Source organism: Alternaria infectoria (assembly GCF_024043175.1).
Source record: "Alternaria infectoria strain BMP 0036 chromosome Unknown scaffold_24, whole genome shotgun sequence".
Classification (NCBI taxonomy): Eukaryota; Fungi; Ascomycota; class Dothideomycetes; order Pleosporales; family Pleosporaceae; genus Alternaria; species Alternaria infectoria.
Genome location: NW_026250713.1, coordinates 1 through 16,440, shown reverse-complemented (window position 1 = coordinate 16,440; position 16,440 = coordinate 1). Strand labels below are relative to the sequence as shown.

General features: G+C 52.9%; 7 protein-coding genes across 7 annotated transcripts; 3 read left to right on the top strand and 4 right to left on the bottom strand.

Moving 5' to 3' along the window:
* Positions 1–1,522: 1,522 nt before the first annotated feature.
* J4E92_009425 (uncharacterized protein) lies at positions 1,523–2,977 on the top strand (the record flags this gene model as incomplete). The annotated part of the gene is made up of 1 exon (XM_051500773.1): positions 1,523–2,977. The coding sequence occupies one exon, from the start codon at positions 1,523–1,525 to the stop codon at positions 2,975–2,977; it is 1,455 nt and encodes a 484-aa protein (XP_051348924.1).
* A 1,167-nt stretch (positions 2,978–4,144) lies between these two features.
* Positions 4,145–4,969, bottom strand: J4E92_009424 (uncharacterized protein; the record flags this gene model as incomplete). Its single annotated transcript, XM_051500772.1, has 2 exons — positions 4,145–4,933; positions 4,964–4,969. 2 exons carry the CDS (start codon positions 4,967–4,969, stop codon positions 4,145–4,147), a joined length of 795 nt encoding a protein of 264 aa, XP_051348923.1.
* A 112-nt stretch (positions 4,970–5,081) lies between these two features.
* Positions 5,082–5,806, bottom strand: J4E92_009423 (uncharacterized protein; the record flags this gene model as incomplete). The annotated part of the gene is made up of 2 exons (XM_051500771.1): positions 5,082–5,354; positions 5,519–5,806. 2 exons carry the CDS (start codon positions 5,804–5,806, stop codon positions 5,082–5,084), a joined length of 561 nt encoding a protein of 186 aa, XP_051348922.1.
* Positions 5,807–7,069: 1,263 nt separating this feature from the next.
* J4E92_009422 (uncharacterized protein) lies at positions 7,070–8,534 on the top strand (the record flags this gene model as incomplete). The annotated part of the gene is made up of 3 exons (XM_051500770.1): positions 7,070–8,020; positions 8,069–8,277; positions 8,336–8,534. 3 exons carry the CDS (start codon positions 7,070–7,072, stop codon positions 8,532–8,534), a joined length of 1,359 nt encoding a protein of 452 aa, XP_051348921.1.
* A 905-nt stretch (positions 8,535–9,439) lies between these two features.
* Positions 9,440–11,325, top strand: J4E92_009421 (uncharacterized protein; the record flags this gene model as incomplete). Its single annotated transcript, XM_051500769.1, has 2 exons — positions 9,440–9,500; positions 9,554–11,325. The coding sequence occupies 2 exons, from the start codon at positions 9,440–9,442 to the stop codon at positions 11,323–11,325; spliced, it is 1,833 nt and encodes a 610-aa protein (XP_051348920.1).
* A 165-nt stretch (positions 11,326–11,490) lies between these two features.
* Positions 11,491–13,205, bottom strand: J4E92_009420 (uncharacterized protein; the record flags this gene model as incomplete). Its single annotated transcript, XM_051500768.1, has 5 exons — positions 11,491–12,290; positions 12,340–12,465; positions 12,530–12,877; positions 12,944–12,962; positions 13,020–13,205. 5 exons carry the CDS (start codon positions 13,203–13,205, stop codon positions 11,491–11,493), a joined length of 1,479 nt encoding a protein of 492 aa, XP_051348919.1.
* Positions 13,206–14,171: 966 nt separating this feature from the next.
* On the bottom strand, positions 14,172–16,133 carry J4E92_009419 (uncharacterized protein; the record flags this gene model as incomplete). Its single annotated transcript, XM_051500767.1, has 2 exons — positions 14,172–14,493; positions 14,863–16,133. 2 exons carry the CDS (start codon positions 16,131–16,133, stop codon positions 14,172–14,174), a joined length of 1,593 nt encoding a protein of 530 aa, XP_051348918.1.
* Between the last annotated feature and the right edge of the window lie 307 nt (positions 16,134–16,440).

Here is a 16,440-nt window from a genome sequence, read left to right as displayed (position 1 = left end):
CAGTCGAGCATTCAATACCACGAATAACCCCCCGTTTCAGTTTCACCTTTCGAAAGTAGTTTCGATGATTGCGTCATTCTTTTGTACTGCGTACACGAGCTAGTTTCACACATCTTTCTCTAGTGGCGCGCCTCGCTTACGATACCTATGCTTGACCGGCAACACAGCCCGAACTTGGCATGGTAGGCTGTGTTCGACACCAACCATCAAAACCCAGCTATTTTGCCCTTAGGTCGATTTTCGACATAGTCGAGGAATTGCGGGGTGATCATCAGGCTGAGACGTCAAGTGCACAGATACGGGACCTGCGTTGAAGGTACGCGCCACGATAAGGCGACCTGTGTGTTGATCAACTTTCTCTTTTGCGCCTTGCTAAGTAGAGGTACTTATAGTGAGAACACATCCACTCAATCTCGCATCTCATTTTATTAGTATTGATATATTGCACTCCCGAGATTCTTCCACAGCTTCATCTACGCGTTACTAAAGTACCTCCAAACATGGGCATCCTAGCATCTTTCACTCGTCCTAAAAGTCCACTTTGGCAAGGACCTCCACGCTTCCATCACCGTGTCTTTCTCGTAAAGGCATTTATTCTTTTTGTCTTTATCATCATCATCATTTCCCACAATGCTTCTTTCAAGTACGGATTTAACGATCGCGACAACGACCCCCGTTGGCAAAGCTATGCGTAAGTCGCAGCACATAGTCTTCCCAGATTCCAAAAGTCAGACCGGTCAAATAAAGCGCATACTAACTGTGTACATAGCAATGATTGGTTCTTCCGCACAGGATTCGCAATGATCCCAGATACCATTTACACCCTCTTCAGCCTCGTGGCTATACCCTCTTCAGCCTCCGCACCAAATTTGTTTCATCCCATCCTTACTCTCACTGTATCTTTGGTCATGGTGTGTCTTTATGGGGCCATCTGCTTTTTACACACGCTCATCATCTACAATGATGAGAGTAACACCTACAACAAGTCGTATTGGGATAGCCTTGGATACGCTGAGGTGGGATTCCAGGGGTTACTGGGCCTTTTACATGCGGGAATGGCCCTGCTGAGTTGCATTGCTGTGCATCAGTGGAGGAGGTCGAAGAAGGGTGCGAGGGCTGATGATAAAGCGGACGTGGAGTTGACGCCTTCGACCAAGGATGGTAGGGCCAGTGATTTGAGTTAGGTGGCTAGTTAGAAGAAGAGGGGACATTGTTTGATGTACTCGCCGTCAGCGGGTTTCGCGGGTTGATCACGCCGGCAGCATCAAAGGGAACGAAAATGAGTAATGATGAGGTGAAATTAGACTACATGTATTTATATAGAGCAATAATGTGTAATTCGTCCTAGTTTCTGCAGTCTCAAGGAGAGAGTTCAAGGTGGGAGTGGATGACGCCTTATCTCCATGATCGCCGTTGATAGCACCCCACTAACGCTGTGGTGACTCAACCAACCACGAGCCATATAAAACACACGACATCTGCAACAGCGTCAATGTAGCCTGTCCAGCTGTCTTTTACCCCGATGGCGCTTCAAAGCCTCGTTGTCAGCGCGATAGCGGCTCATCCCATAACAACCTTGTTCTTCACACCTTTTCTGCTTGTATTGATTCGCTCGGTCTATCGCATCTACTTCCATCCTCTATCCCACATCCCTGGACCCATCTTACCTAAGCTGACCAGCATTTTCCTTCACTGCCACGCCTACATCGGAGACGAAGCAAGCACTATCCACAAACTCCACGAACAATACGGCCCGTATGTCCGAGTCTCACCGAATGAAATCGATATAAGCGACGCGGATGCTATACCCGCAATCTACGTATCGAAAGGAGGCTTTCCGAAAGCGGCGTGCTATGCAAATTTCGACATTGATGGCCACAAGACTATCTTCTCGACTATCGATACGGACTACAGGAGCCCAAGAGCGAAAGCTGTGGTCCCGCTGTTCTCAACAAAAGCATTGAGGGAAAATGAGAGAGCCATTTGGGGATGTGTCGACCGTATGGTGGAGCGATTGAGGGACGAAGCCATGACAAAGCGGCCTGTCAACGTGCTCAACTTGACGCGAAGCCTGGCTGTGGACGCAGTTTCTACACACCTGTTCCGGGAGAATTACGATGGGGTCAGCGAACGTGGTCCAGTACTCAGCGTGAGCGCGTTCGTGGACGCCTTTGTCGCTGTCGGTCGCTTCTTCTACCTCCCGAATCTCGCTTTCACGTGGCTGGAATGGGCCGTTGCCAAATGGTTGCCCGATCCAGAGACTGATGATAGCATGATGCTTGTTGATAAGTTCATCGGCACACTGGTAGCGAATACCTCCGAGAAGTCAACAACATACCCCGGGCGTCTACTCGCTGCGGGGCTCAGCGACTCCGAAGTCAAGGCACAGTGCAAAGACCTCATCTTCGCTGGAACAGACTCTACGGGGATGAACTTGGCAACGATCATGCGCAATCTAGCGTTGTACCCAGATATGTACGAAAGACTAAAGGAAGAGATCAAGAACAACATTGCCCTTGGCCTGGATGGACAGGACGCTCAAGCGCTACCCTATCTCAACGCTATTGTCAAAGAAGGCCTCCGAATCAGTATGGCAAATCCTACGCGCTTACCTCATACCGTCCCTGCAGGAGGTTGGACGTTCAAGAACACCTACTTCCCAGCTGGTTCCATTGTCGGTTGCTCAGCATATGAGCTGCACTTCAACCCGGACATCTTTCCCTCGCCAAGAAGCTTCCGGCCTGAAAGATGGCTGAGCCCAACAGAAGCTATGTCGAAGTACTGGTTCGCATTTGGAGCGGGGAGCAGAGCGTGCATCGCTAGGAACTTGGCAACCATGGAGTTACAATTCGCGACGGAGAGGCTAGGTAGAAGTGGGGTTCTTGATGGCGCAAGTGTCGTACAGAATGATGTCGAGATCTACGAGTGGTTCAATTCGAAAGTCAAGGGCGAGAGAATTGACTTGGTCTGGGGTTGAGTGAGATGGCTCTGCAATCCCCTTGACTAGATGAAGTTTCGACTTAGGAAATGGGCATGCATTACATAAAATGAGAACAAAGGATGTACACTTGTGTCGTATGTCCGGTTTGTATGCGTCCTGGGAGCTTTCATGACAGGCATTCTGCCAGGTCTTATGTCACCCAGTGCCGATTGTAAGTGTATCGGTCAATTGCATGCACGCTTCCAATGCAGGACAGTGTCACTGAAGCAATCATGAGTTGAGTGAGCGGCCTCTTTGAGAACGACTGACCATCGCGGACTCCATCGGCAAGTTGCAAAGCAAGTAGTCAGAACATGCGATCGGTGAGCATACATCAACAAGGAAGCAAGTATCTCAGAAAATAAGAGGATGTAATGTATTCAGAAGAAGCTACAAACTACTAACGCAGAGCAACAAAGGGGAAGATAAACAACAGGGGAAAGAAGCCAGCGCAAGCTCACACTAGCGTGAAACGGAGCGACGCGATCAACGAAGCGTGCAAAAAGACAGCAGAGCCAAAAGCGACAATCCGGCTACCTCATCGGTTGGTGACATCGCAGGATGGCTCGCTTCGGTCGACACGAAGAGAAATGCCCGGCGGAATCGATTCAAGGACGGCACTTCTCGCCTTTCTCGAAGCACAACTCGACAACCTCGCGCGCGCCGTTGTGGAAGCACTTCTTCTTGATGCCGCAGGTGAACTGCCAGTCGCACATCTGGGAGGAGTTAGTCGACGAACTATACCAATGAAGATGATGCAACATTGCAGGGGGTGGGTGGGCAAGGCAGTGACTTACGTTGCAAGACTCATCACCGGACTCGCACAGATAGCAATCCTCATCGGCAAAGGAGAAGTCTGGCCGGGTTCCGTTGGAGATCGCCGGCTGCAAATGGGTGGTCGTTGTATTGGACGTAGGGGCGTCATCGCCGGCGAGCACCAGAAGCATCGCGGCGGAGCCAAGGAAATCGCCGGAAGCCATGGACGTGTCGTATGCTTTGGATGCCTCGGCGTCCTCTAGGAAGCTTATGCAGACCTCCGCTTCGCTGAGAGGGTCTTTGCACAGGAAGTGCTCACAGCCTTGGTCTTCGTCGCAAGCGAAATCGCACCCCTGTTTGTAGCGGAAGTCAGTCAGAAGTTCTATGAGCACGCGACGGACTGGTGCTTCAACTTACATCGCACTCCGCGTTACCGTCGCAAGAGTCGCACATTGGCTTGGCGATAATGCTATCGCGGGGAGACATAGGTGCAGGGGTTTGGTTGGCACGAACTGATCTGGCTACGGTGTGGGTCGCGGTCGTGATCACAGTGACGGGAATCTCGAGCACGTGTGGTGAGCGCGAAGCAGTAACAGTTGGTGGCTGGAGCATGATGGTGGACGCTGGATCCTGGTAGTGATAGGTGACAGTGGAAGTTGTGCCTGGTTGCTGGTAGACGACAGTAGAAGCTGGGTTCTGTACAGTAACGATGGATGTGGTGCCTGGTTGCTGGTAGATTACAGTGGAAGCCGGCTTCTCCACAGTGACGGTATTAATCTGAATCTGAGGGGCTGCCACGACGACAGTGGTAGTCTGAACCCGAGGAGCTGTCATGACGACAGTGGTGGTTTGAACCCGAGGAGCTGTCACGACGACAGTGGTGATCTGTGGACGCTGAGCAACAACTGTCACAGTGCTTGTCTGTGGACGCTGAGAAATAACTGTCACGGTTTTGGTCTGTGGACGCTGAGTAACCACTGTCACAGTACTGGTTACTACAGGTATCGAAGTAGTGGTCGTAGTGCATGGGGAGCTCTGAGGAGCTACGACAACAGTAGTGGTACTGGTAAGAGGGGCGGACACGGTGACGGTGACGACTGGCGAGGACGTGGGGCCAACGACGGTCGAAATGACCACTGTCTCGGTGGTAGTTGTGGTCTCGCTGGGTCCGGAGGCAGAGACGTTGAAGCCCGGGGGCTGCCATTTGGAACGGACGCTCATGCACACCGTCATGTGAGTGGCTAAGTTGTTGCAAAGGTACTTGTCGCACTCTGCGCAGTCGGCGTGGCATTCCTGAGAAAAGATAAGTTAGCAAGCTGAGTACAGGCAAGAAACCTGGGACGAATTAACGTACTGGGCAAGTTTGGTCATTGCAAGGGAAGCATTCCGACTGCTTGAAGGCAGTGCGACGAGTAGGTGACTGATCATCGCCATCGTTGGAGACTAGCTCATCGCGAGGGGCCAGTCCAGTTTGCGTCGGGGGTCCGGCAGTACGAGCAAGCGTGACGGTAGTGGTGATGTCGGAAATCGACGCCTCAGAAGTAGGCATGGCGGTCACAGTGACGACAGAAGTGCTGATGGTGGCTGTCACTGTGTGATTGCGGATGACGTCGGCAAGCTCGGGTTGGATGTCGAAGCAGCCACGGGATTTCAAAAATGCGTCGTAACATTGGTAATGGTCACAGTCCCGACAATCGAAACTGTAAGACGTGCAATACTACCAGACAGAACGTCAGCAAAGATCATCCTATTCCGAAAGAAGAGGACATAAGGAAGACTTACGTCGCAAGGGTCCTCAGTTGAGCACTGCTTGCACGAGGCTTCCGACAGAGCAATGGTACGAGGAGACACTGAGTTGGTGTTGCCAACAGCCACGTCGCCTCCCTGGTAGTAGGAGCAGTAGTTGTTCTTGTCGCAGCCAATGTGCCAGTTTCCGTCCACGACGGGAGTGTGTTGGGCTGGGACAGCATCGACAGGGTCCTCAATGGAACTTGGCTTGACTGCCAGGCCGGCAGGCGTAGCGGCACTGAAGGCGATGAAGCCAGCGATGACACTGGTGGTGAGACGCATGGCGTAGGTCGTGGTTGGAGTAACCAAGCTCTGCCTGCGGAATGCGTTGATGGGGTGGGCTCAGGTATGGATGATGGATGGATGAGCTGGGTAGAAGAGTTGCTGGTAGAGTTGCTGGGCTGAGTTGCGATGTGAGAGAGAAATGGAGGATGGAGACCCGAGGAAGGGATTATATACTCTAGAATGGGCATGCACGTAGCTTGTAGGCGGGCAGCAGCAGTGAGGTGCTGCTGCTCCATGATGTGTTGATGTTTACTGTTGTTGTAAGTGGAGGAAGGTGGAACATGCTGAACCTGACGACGATCCTACTCCAAAGACAGCAAGGCCGACTCCTACACGTGGTAGTCAGAGAAGTCTCGAGTCTCCTCGGTGGAGAAGCGGCCAGTGCCTTGATCTTGCGGCCTCTACTACATGCATCGATAGGCCAGGTACCCAAACATCGTCCGCGGGATGGGCATGCTGCAACAATAGTTGGAACGGCTAATACAAGTGCTGAAGGAGAAGTATTGTCCTTCGAGTGTGGCTGCATCCTCTACAGCCTATGTTTTGTTCATGTCGGGTAGTAGGCGTCGGCGGACGTGCTCCTTCGTGATGAGCGTGGTGTCAGCAGCTCGGAAAGAGCGTATGGGCAGCCTGGGAACTGCATATAGCATGACACAGCCTTGGAAGGGGTGAATCGATGCACTACGAGCGTATGAGTGTGTCCATGTATTAGAGTCATGCTGCCTGGTTGCTGTGGGCTTGCGCTGCCATGTAAAGGTTTTGGGAATGCTGAAGTCTTGTGGCACGCGATGGAAAGGATGACGTTCATTGAGTCTAATGGAGTGGAAGCTGGCCGGGAGTCGCGAGATGGCTGCAGCCAATCAGGCAAGGGGCTGACGTAGCGCGTCAAGCTCCGTGGGGAAGGCGCGACGGTGGGTCAACTGCGACTCCATAGCTACCAGCGACTGCGAAACGACGCATCCAGACCTGAGCGCCCTGTTGGTCATGATGGACCTCTCGACGCTTGGGCGTGCCCCTCAGTGGCTCTCGTCCGCTCCTTCACTTCTGGTCCTGCTCCACGTTGAAGCGTTTCTGGCTACACAAACGCCTGCAAGCCCCGCGCAGCCCACTGCAGGCAACTGCGGCACCAACTTTACTTGAACCCTGATCTCGCCCGTATTCTCTCTCTAGTTTGCTGCCAATCCCGCTCGCAAGCCTCTCTACCTTGCATCTCCCTGCGCAGCTCATTCTACAAAACTCACGCGCGACCAACTGCCCGCCATGACCAACGACAAGGCTGCACCCGCCTTCATGGACCTCCCGCTCGAGGTGCGACACTCCATTTTCGAGCATGTGGCCGCGCGCGACGTCAAGCCTAAGAAGCTGCTCCGCTACTGGTTCGAGAAGAAAGAGGTCAAGGAACTCGTTGCCCAAGACGCCATTGACAACCCCAACGGTCCCACCCCGCGCGTCGTATACGCCAACGACTACGATGATTACGATGACGAGAGTGCTGTAAGCGATCACAACAGTGAGGAGGATGATCAAGAAGAGAACGAAGATGCCGCGGAGGACAGCGAAAACGAGGACGAAGACGACGACGAAGATGGAAATGAGGACGAAGGAGCAGAGCAGGAAGATGGCAATGATGAGGATGAAGCTGAAGATGAGTCTGAGTCTGACTTAGACGGCGAAGATGAGGACGATGAGGTAGAAGGAGCTGTCGCCGGCGCGCACGATACCCAGTCGGCAACTGCTAGCGTCCACGTTCCAGCCCAAGCTACGGCTCAAGTTGACCCCGACCACCACTCCGAAGACGGGATGGCAGCGGAAGAACCTGGACAAGGACATGCCGGTGAGGGTGACAGCGAGGATGAGGGCGACAACGGCGAAGAGACCGAGGGTGCCCAGCTACACAATGACGAAGAGGCCGAAGGCGATAGCGAGGGCGACGAAGATCTGACTGATGACGGCGGCAACGCTGCTGCTACAGTCGTTGCGGCTCAGCCTCCTCCTCCCCCAGCACCCGTATTCCGACCCCATAACAAGTGGCGCCACATACCGAACTTCATGCGCATCACTCACTGTCCTCCGCCGGTCCAGCTCCTGCTGGCTTCCCGCCAGCTGAACAACGAGGCAAAGAACTGGTTCTACGATGTAGCTGTTCTACGTATCGACGCCACTGGTAGCTTCGCCCACACGTCTTTCTTCGAAGAGGCAAGTCATTTTCCTGTGTTAATTAACGTGTGACATTTGCTGACTTCGTACACCAATGTTCAGGCTTTCAGCCAGATCACCGACGCTGCCTTTTCTCCTATGGAGAACATTCGAAAGGTTAATATAACTTTCGTTTGGGATTCAGCCTGGATCCGCGCCGACACTACCGACTCCATCGAGGCCATCTTCCCTGCCCTTCTTCGCCAGCGCTCCAATTTCGTATTCGAGATCCTGTTGAAGGCGCCAGACTTGCGAGAGGTCGTCATTCATTGGTAAGTCAGCCCAAGGTTCGATTTACTTTCGAACAATCACTAACGTTGCGCTCCTAAGGCACGACTCTATTCAAGACGACGAGAGCGCTAACCTCATGCTCGACAATCTTGCACCCTTCCATACATTGGGCGCTACCGTCAACATCATCGAGCACTACATCGCGGCGGACGCCAAGCCCAAAAAGCGTAGTATCGCTGGCAAGCGTCGCGTCGAGTTCCAAAACATACTTGACATGGGTCTTGATCGGCTCTTCTAAGATGCGATGCTTGGCACCGTCGTACGGCGAAAACTCGGTTATAATCTCGTATTTCTGAAGAAGGCAGCCATATGTGGATGTGATCGAGGATAGCTTTCCTTTTTCATGGACTTTCGCCCCAACAAGCCGGGACTCTACGTCCTAGTGCCTTAGCCTGCACATGCCATCGACTCTTGCGGTTACCGTGCATCGATCCATGGTTCCGAATGCGCAGTGTTAGTGGGCTGCAGGGTTCAAGTATCCGAAAGTAGGCCTTCGGAAATTCCAAGATACCTCATTACACTCTTTCACAATCTCTCTTATCTTTTGTGCTCTACGAATGAAGTGTTTGCTAACATCGCCACCACCAGCTCAAATTTGAAAAACTGCGTGGAACACACGTTCTAGATTGTACCTCTCTACGTCCTTCTTTTCACAATTGTTATCCGCGGTTCTCGGACAGGCGCATATGATCGCCGTTAGGTTACGGCCCACGAATGCGGGGAAAGAACACCTGATGTGCTATTCACCACCACCATGGCTGATAGCGCAAACACAAGGCTATTCTGAGTGGACGGCATGGGAGATCGTTCAGTTGTTGTGAGAGCTAATAGCTCGTAGCGTTCCCTAAGCCTTGGGGTCGCCATCTAGATGCGCGGAAAGGGTCCGCTAGTATCACCGGCGCCAAGCCGAAAAGAGCAGAAGATGGGGTAGTGCGGTACTCAAGTTCACAAAAAACCTATGGCATCCGATAAATGGTCTGCGATGGGCTGTAAGTGGCCGAACTTTATTTGCGAGGGGCAAAGAAATACTGAACATTTACTTAAACGGATTGCTGGACTCCCAAATCTGACTCTTGACAGTTGTCTTGTCGTCTGGTATCCGAACATCTTCTCAGAGTGCCCAGATCATAACAGAATTTCATCATGGGTATATACAACAAGCTTGCAGACGACATTAATGAGGTAGATGTCATCATCGCTGGAGGTATGTCTATCATATTCACCCTCATCGAATCCCCCACTGACATCTTTGTGTAGGCGGTACAGCGGGTTGTATCATAGCCGGTCGACTTGCTGAAGATGACCCCTCCCTCTCTATTCTTGTAATCGAAGGGGGTGCGAACAACAAAGATGTCGCCAGCGTTGTCAACCCCGTTTTCTACCTGCAGAACCTACTGCCTGCCACCAAGACCGCTCTCTTCTACAAAGGAAACAAGTCGAAGCAGCTAGCCGATCGTGAACCCATTGTACCTTGCGGTGGTACCTTGGGCGGAGGCAGTTCAATCAATTTCATGATGTACACACGAGCACAAAGATCGGACTTCGATAGCTGGAACACACCTGGCTGGTCAGCTGAGGAGATGTGGCCACACCTAAAGAAGCTAGAGACCTACCATGGACCCGGAGCGAAAGAGCACCACGGCCACAGCGGACCAATCCATGTCTCAGACGGAGGTTATCGCGCAAAGGCTGCTGAAGACGACTTCATAAGCGCAGCTGAGAAGGTCGGCTACCCTGAGATCGAAGACTTGCAGAACCTGGACGACAACAACGGTATTGCGCGATGGCAGCGCTACGTGTCACCAGAGGGCAAACGCCAAGATACCGCACATACATACCTCCACCCGAAGCTTGAGGATGAGCGGTATTCCAACCTTCATGTTCTCGTCGAATCGAAGGTGGTGCGCGTACTGTTCGACGAGAACAAGCGTGCCACTGGTGTCGAATATACACCAAACCCGGAGTTTCAAGCTGAAATTGGTCTGAGCATGCATCCTGTGAAGGCTGTGAAGGCTCGCAAGTTGGTCGTCGTCACATCTGGTGCTTGCGGTACACCACCCATCCTCGAACGTTCGGGCCTGGGCTCCAAGGAGGTCCTTGAACGTGCTGGTGTACCTCTCGTAGAAGAGTTACCTGGTGTAGGAAAGGACTACCAAGACCATCACCTCCTTCTGTACCCCTACAAGACTGCCTTAGCGCCCGACCAAACCATCGATGGCATCCTCAGCGGACGTGCCGACGTTGCCGAGATGATGAAGAACAAAGACCCTATGCTAGGCTGGAACGGCATCGACATATCCTCCAAGCTACGTCCTACTGAAGAAGAAGTCACTGCCCTCGGACCAGAGTTCCAAGACGCGTGGAACCGTGACTTCAAGGATGCGCCAAACCGTCCGCTGATGCTGTGCGGTCTGGTGTCTTGCTTCTTGGGCGACCCAGCAAGCATACCCGCGGGCCAGTACGTCACAGCAGGTAACTACACTGCGTACCCCTACTCGCGCGGACATATGCACATCACCGGCCCGAAGCACGATGACCCACTAGACTTTGACGTGGGTTTCTTCAACGACAAAGACGACATTGATCTCAAGAAGCAAATCTGGGCATACAAGAAGCAACGCGAGATCTTGCGACGTACTCAGTTCTACCGTGGCGAATTGGCTGCGGGTCATCCAAAGTTCGCTGCCGATTCTGCGGTTGCCTTACAAGAGAATGTCGAAGGCCCTCTGGAGGACGTCAAGGATCTGGTATACAGCAAGGAAGACGACGCTGCCATCGAGCAGTGGCTACGTGAGAACGTCAACACAACGTGGCATTCGCTTGGCACGTGCAAGATGGCGCCGAGGGAGGAGGATGGTGTTGTTGATTCCTCCTTGAACGTGCACGGCATCAAGGGCCTGAAGATTGCGGATCTCAGCATCCCTCCGGAGAATGTGGGTGGTAACACGAATAACACGGCGCTTGTCATTGGGGAGAAGGCGGCGGATATCATCATTAGTGAGCTGCGAGGCAGTGCTGGTACCCCGTAGGGTGGGATGGGCTGTAGTATGTAAATTAGCGTTGATCAACTTATAAGTTCCTTGCATTCGATGAAGTTCAATCCAGTATGGCCAATGATTTGAGTGTGAGAAGGAGGTTCGTGCTGAACCGTACGTCTTGCGCCTTCCCATTGGACTACCTATCTTTTTGCCCGATCACAACCTATACCTAAACCGCCTGTTTTCGCGATCCGTCAAATCAAGGAACTCTTCATTCTCAAGATGCGTCCCATCATCCTCTCGATCCCTCTTCTTGTTCTCCCACATGTAGTAGGCTCTCAACACGAGCGCCATAGCAGCCGCGAATGCGCAAGTCACTACGATGGTGACCTTGGCTGGTATGAAATCAGGCCCATCGCCCTGGCGGAATGTCAAAGGTCCGATGATGTTTCCCAAACAGAAAGACATGAGCAAAATAGCGTTCATGGTTACTTTCTTCGTGTGACCGGCAATGTTCGCAGACACCCAGGAGTACAGGAGTGGTAAGCTGGAGCCAATGCAGTTGGTAAGATAGTTCCCGATGAGCTTTCCCACTCTGGATTCGCCGGGGAGGAAAGCCATGAGGCAGCCTCCCAGTGCTCCAGGTATGAGCAAGGAGACGACGTTCAGTGCGCGTTGGTTGAAACGGCCGGCGAGATATGTAGCGATGAGGATTGAGATGACGCTGACGGCGCCCGAAGGTAGCTGTAGCAAAGCTGTAGTCTTAGAGCTGAAGCCAAATGACTTGATGAGCGTGGCCTGGTAGGAAGACACTGCACCATTGGGTACATTGGATGATATGGTGATGATCGATAACATCCACGTCTGCGGATCTTTGAAGCAGTCAAGCACTTGGTGAAATTTGAAATGCGTGTTCTCGATGCCAGTCTGGTTCTCGCGTAGACGTTCGATTGCCCATACCTTCTCTGCTGGGGTTAGGCGAGAAGACATCGGGTTGTCGGGAAGAAGCAACACCACTACGTAAGTCAGTACCATTCCGAGAACCAGAGATAGAGATCAGCATACCAGTTATACCGACTGAGACAGTAACTAGACCCACGACCAAGAACATGATCTGCCAGCTAGTAAAAGTGTCACTTTCGTAGTGCTGAAACCCGAAACTGATCAGACTTCCAATAATTGTTCCAGTTCCTGCAGGGGTAGAGGTACGAAGTCAGCATATGTCTCACATGCATTTCGTACAGCCAGGACTTACCGACTCCCAGATACCAGATACCGGTTCGCAGCGGTTGTTCTTTCTTCTTATACCACATCGAAGTTATCAGGATCAAGCTGGGCGCGACGGCCGACTCGAAGCAACCTAACAGGACGCGTGTAGCGACTAGAGCGCCGTAGTTCTTGCACACACATGTGAGTGCCGTGACGAGACCCCAGAGGATGACGGCTGCACCGAGGTACTTTGCAGTAGGCAGACGCTGCATGCCGTAGCCATGAGGGAACTCGAGCGCGAGGTAAGATACGTAAAAGAAGAGAGCGAGGTTGGAGAATTGTGCCGTGTTGATGTTCGCGTCCTCGTAGAGACCCATCACAGCCGCGTAATTCACTGGTATGAACTGTCAGTATGCTCGCTTACAGAGTAGTGATGCAGTAATGTAAAGATCTGACATACCTAGTGTCTTGTCCAGATACTGCAAGCAGTAACAACACCACATCAATGGCATGATCATCCAATCAATTTTCCGAACCAGTCTTCGCTCATCCTCTGGCGTAAGAGCACCGACATTGTGTGCATTCTTGAGAAATTTGAGCGCCTCATCGCCGTTGTTGGATGGCTCCTCGACGGTACCAATCTCGACATCTGAATGCGGTCGCGATGGAGAAGTGTCGCCCGATTTTGACTCGTGGGCTATCTCTTTCTCCGGGATGCTCATCTTGCCGATACAGAGACGAGGACAGGTAAAGTAGATGTTATTCTCGATTAGTTTCCATGTAGCATGCGGTGCGACATGGTATATGTAACGAACCCAGTACCCTACCATCTCAACGTCTGCATTGCCGTGTCGCCCCTCACATGCATGCCGACCTCATACCCGGCATACAACATTACCTATCAAGGAGCATCTATCGAAGATCGCTTCTGCATTCCCAATGCCAACCAAACATCGTTTCTTCCGACCAGCATCCCTTATCATGAACCCTGTAGCGACAAGCCGATGAATGCGCGATAGGTCCCAGATCTCTAGCCTGCATCGTAGGCGACACAGCGAGATCTTTCTTCCGAGGAATAGCCAAGAGTGCAGCGTGTGATAGCAGATTGCTAATGTGTAGACGTGATGATGTCAGTGGAGATAGTATCGCGGCTGATAACGCTCCCCGTTCGCTTGCGGGGCGCTAGGTGACGTTAGGAAGGTGGTGTGTTGGTCCCTGATGAGGGGTACAACGGTAGCCAACGTCGTGAGCGCCTATGGACTTTGTATGTTTAGCAACTGCAAAAGGTAAGAGCGATATCTCGGAAATAAGCCCTGCAGAACGGAAGTGTACGCTAGAATGCACTTATCTTCACCACTTCCTCTGTCACGAACGCTCTACATTTCTGTAGACCCTGGACCCCGGGAGAAAGATCGATGCAGTATCCATTCTCGCGTATATGCCAGGCGTTCCGCCGGAAGAGCTGGGGATAAATGTATCATGTCTTGCACAAAGAATGTGTACGTCAAATATCGAAAATTGTAATGTCACTTGAAGGATATCTCACTACCGATAGAACAGCCATCACGGGGACTGATCAAAAGAGTTGCAAGTAAGATGGCGTCCACGAGGGACGCTGTACAATATCAATTCTGGGTATCAATCTTTCTGACGGTCTGTGGCCACATCCGAACGCCAACAGCAAATAATTAAACAAGCACACTATCCAGTACGCCTTCGATCCAGGCTTCCCAATTTCCCCTCTTCAGCCCCGCAACCCCTTTCGCCGCAGAGCCCTCGTTCTTCCCAACCTCTTTCTGCAGTCCTTCTTTCGCACCATCGCCCTGCGCCTCCCACCACTCTGCTTCGGCCCTATCTTTGGCCCTCTTGACCACCCTCTCTTCGTCCTCTACGCGGTATAGATCACATTTGTTGCACTCGCCGCATGGCTGTCCGGGCCGTTCGCGGAAGTGTCCACAGAAGTGTTGATAGCCCTCATTCGCAAGACCCTGTCGGCAGATGTAGCACATGCTGTACCCACAAAGACAAACGAGCTTATTGCAGCCCTCGGATTTTACAAAGCCTAGGTTGCATTGAGGACAGGTACGCTTGACTGCGTCTGTGGTAGCACGTTCGAGTGTGAGACGAAGGGACGTGAGTTGGGAAGAGAAACATGTGTGGGGGTCATGCCAGGGAAGGGAGCACGAGAGGCAGGATGCGCGACCGCAGCTTGGGGAGAGACACTGGAACCGAAGGCCGCGACGCTTTAGGTGGACACGCCTGAGGGCGGATCGAAAGGGTGCGATGACGGGCAGGCGAAATGTGATGGTGATGAAGGTGTAGATAAAAATAAATGCGAAAAGTAAGGCTCGCGTGGCTTGGAAGCACAGTAACTCGAACAAAGGCACCGATGCCAGCGAAGCCAGTATGAGTGGGCGGGATTTGAAACGTAGGCTGGCGAAGAGGTTGGTATCTGGAAGCGCGAGGTCATCCAACTCCGCATACGAGCAGAAGGGACACTGTACGAGTGGTAGCTGAGATCTGGTCAGTGCATCGCTAGCGAAGCGCTCGTTGAGTTTGTTCAGGTTGTCCTTTCCATCTTGCTCTTCCAGAAGAGCGCGCTTCACAAACGAGAAGGGTATGCAGCCACGACACTCTTCGGAGCCACCGGTCATAGGCGCTATGCATTTCAGGGTACACAGGTCCGTGTTGATGTTACGCGCCCAGCCCTGGTCGTAGAGGGCAGCGTTGATAGCATGCCGTATGCAACGGAAGCAGATGTAGTGGCCATCGATATCGCAGGTCGACATCTGCTGAAGCGTGTTGGGTATGAAGCAGCATTCGCAGTCGTACATTTCGCCTTCACGCTCGGCCTCCTCTTCGTTCCATTGCATGGCCAAGTCATAGTCCTGTCGCAATTGCGCGTTCCGGTGTTTCTCATGTTCCGGTACAATGAGTGCGTTGTACAGCTCCTGGTTCAGCTCGTCGCTTCGAGTCTTTACGAGAAGTGGCATAGACGGACGGTTCAGGCGTTCGTCGGCGGGAGTCCATATGACCAGGGGGTGATCACTGGCCGTCGGCGCCTTCCGGCGCATCAGGAAGTTGGTGATGCTGGACCTCCAGCTTCTAGTTGACAGATCCAATAGCGTCGGTCGTGCATGCGTATAGCTGTAGTTGTATTCAGCCAGCACAGCCTTGATGGTCGAGTGGCTCAGGCCTTTGAATTCCTGATACAGCGCTTCTTTGGCAGCCTCCTTATACCGTCGTGACCGGAACTTCTCTTCCAGCGCAAGGGGTATGCCTCGAGTATCCCTCGGTGCGTCTTCTTTGCGGTATTTGTACTTCTGCGCCGTCTCCCGCTGCTCTTCCTGCTCAGCAGGCTTCCTGTACCGGCCCCGCACGTACTTGTCGCCATGCTTCAAGAGCGTCTCGGTGACGACTTGCAGCCTGCTCTCTTCGCTAAAAGTAGACAGCATCTCTCGGAAAACCTCGGGTTGCAGGTCGGGGAAGATATCCGTAAGCGCTTGCAGGGCGGCATTGAGGTCGCGCAGGTCGGGCTCGTCGAGACCATGACTGTCGATCGAGGGCGGAGGCTGGGCCGCGGGCTGCGTAGCTGCGGAAGCGCGTCGCAGCTTGGGCGGGCGTACCAGGGAGGCGAAGACGGTCGACATTGCAGATAGTGCGCCTAACGCTGCGGCGGAGGAGGTTTGCCAAGCATGCGGAGGCGACAGGCCAAGAGACGTGTGCAGAAGTTAACTAGACATTAAAAGTAGTAGGGGGAAGTAAGAAGCGTAGAAGTGAAGCACCAAGCCCGGAGATGGTCGTGTGCATCGTAGGAATTAAGTTGAAGGATGCTTCCGACTCCGAGAGGAATGACGCGTAACCGATCCAGACCCTGCCAATCATTATCGCCTGCGCACGTGAGACCTGCACCTCCACAAACGGGGGGGGGGGGGGGGGGGGGGGGGGGGGGGGGGG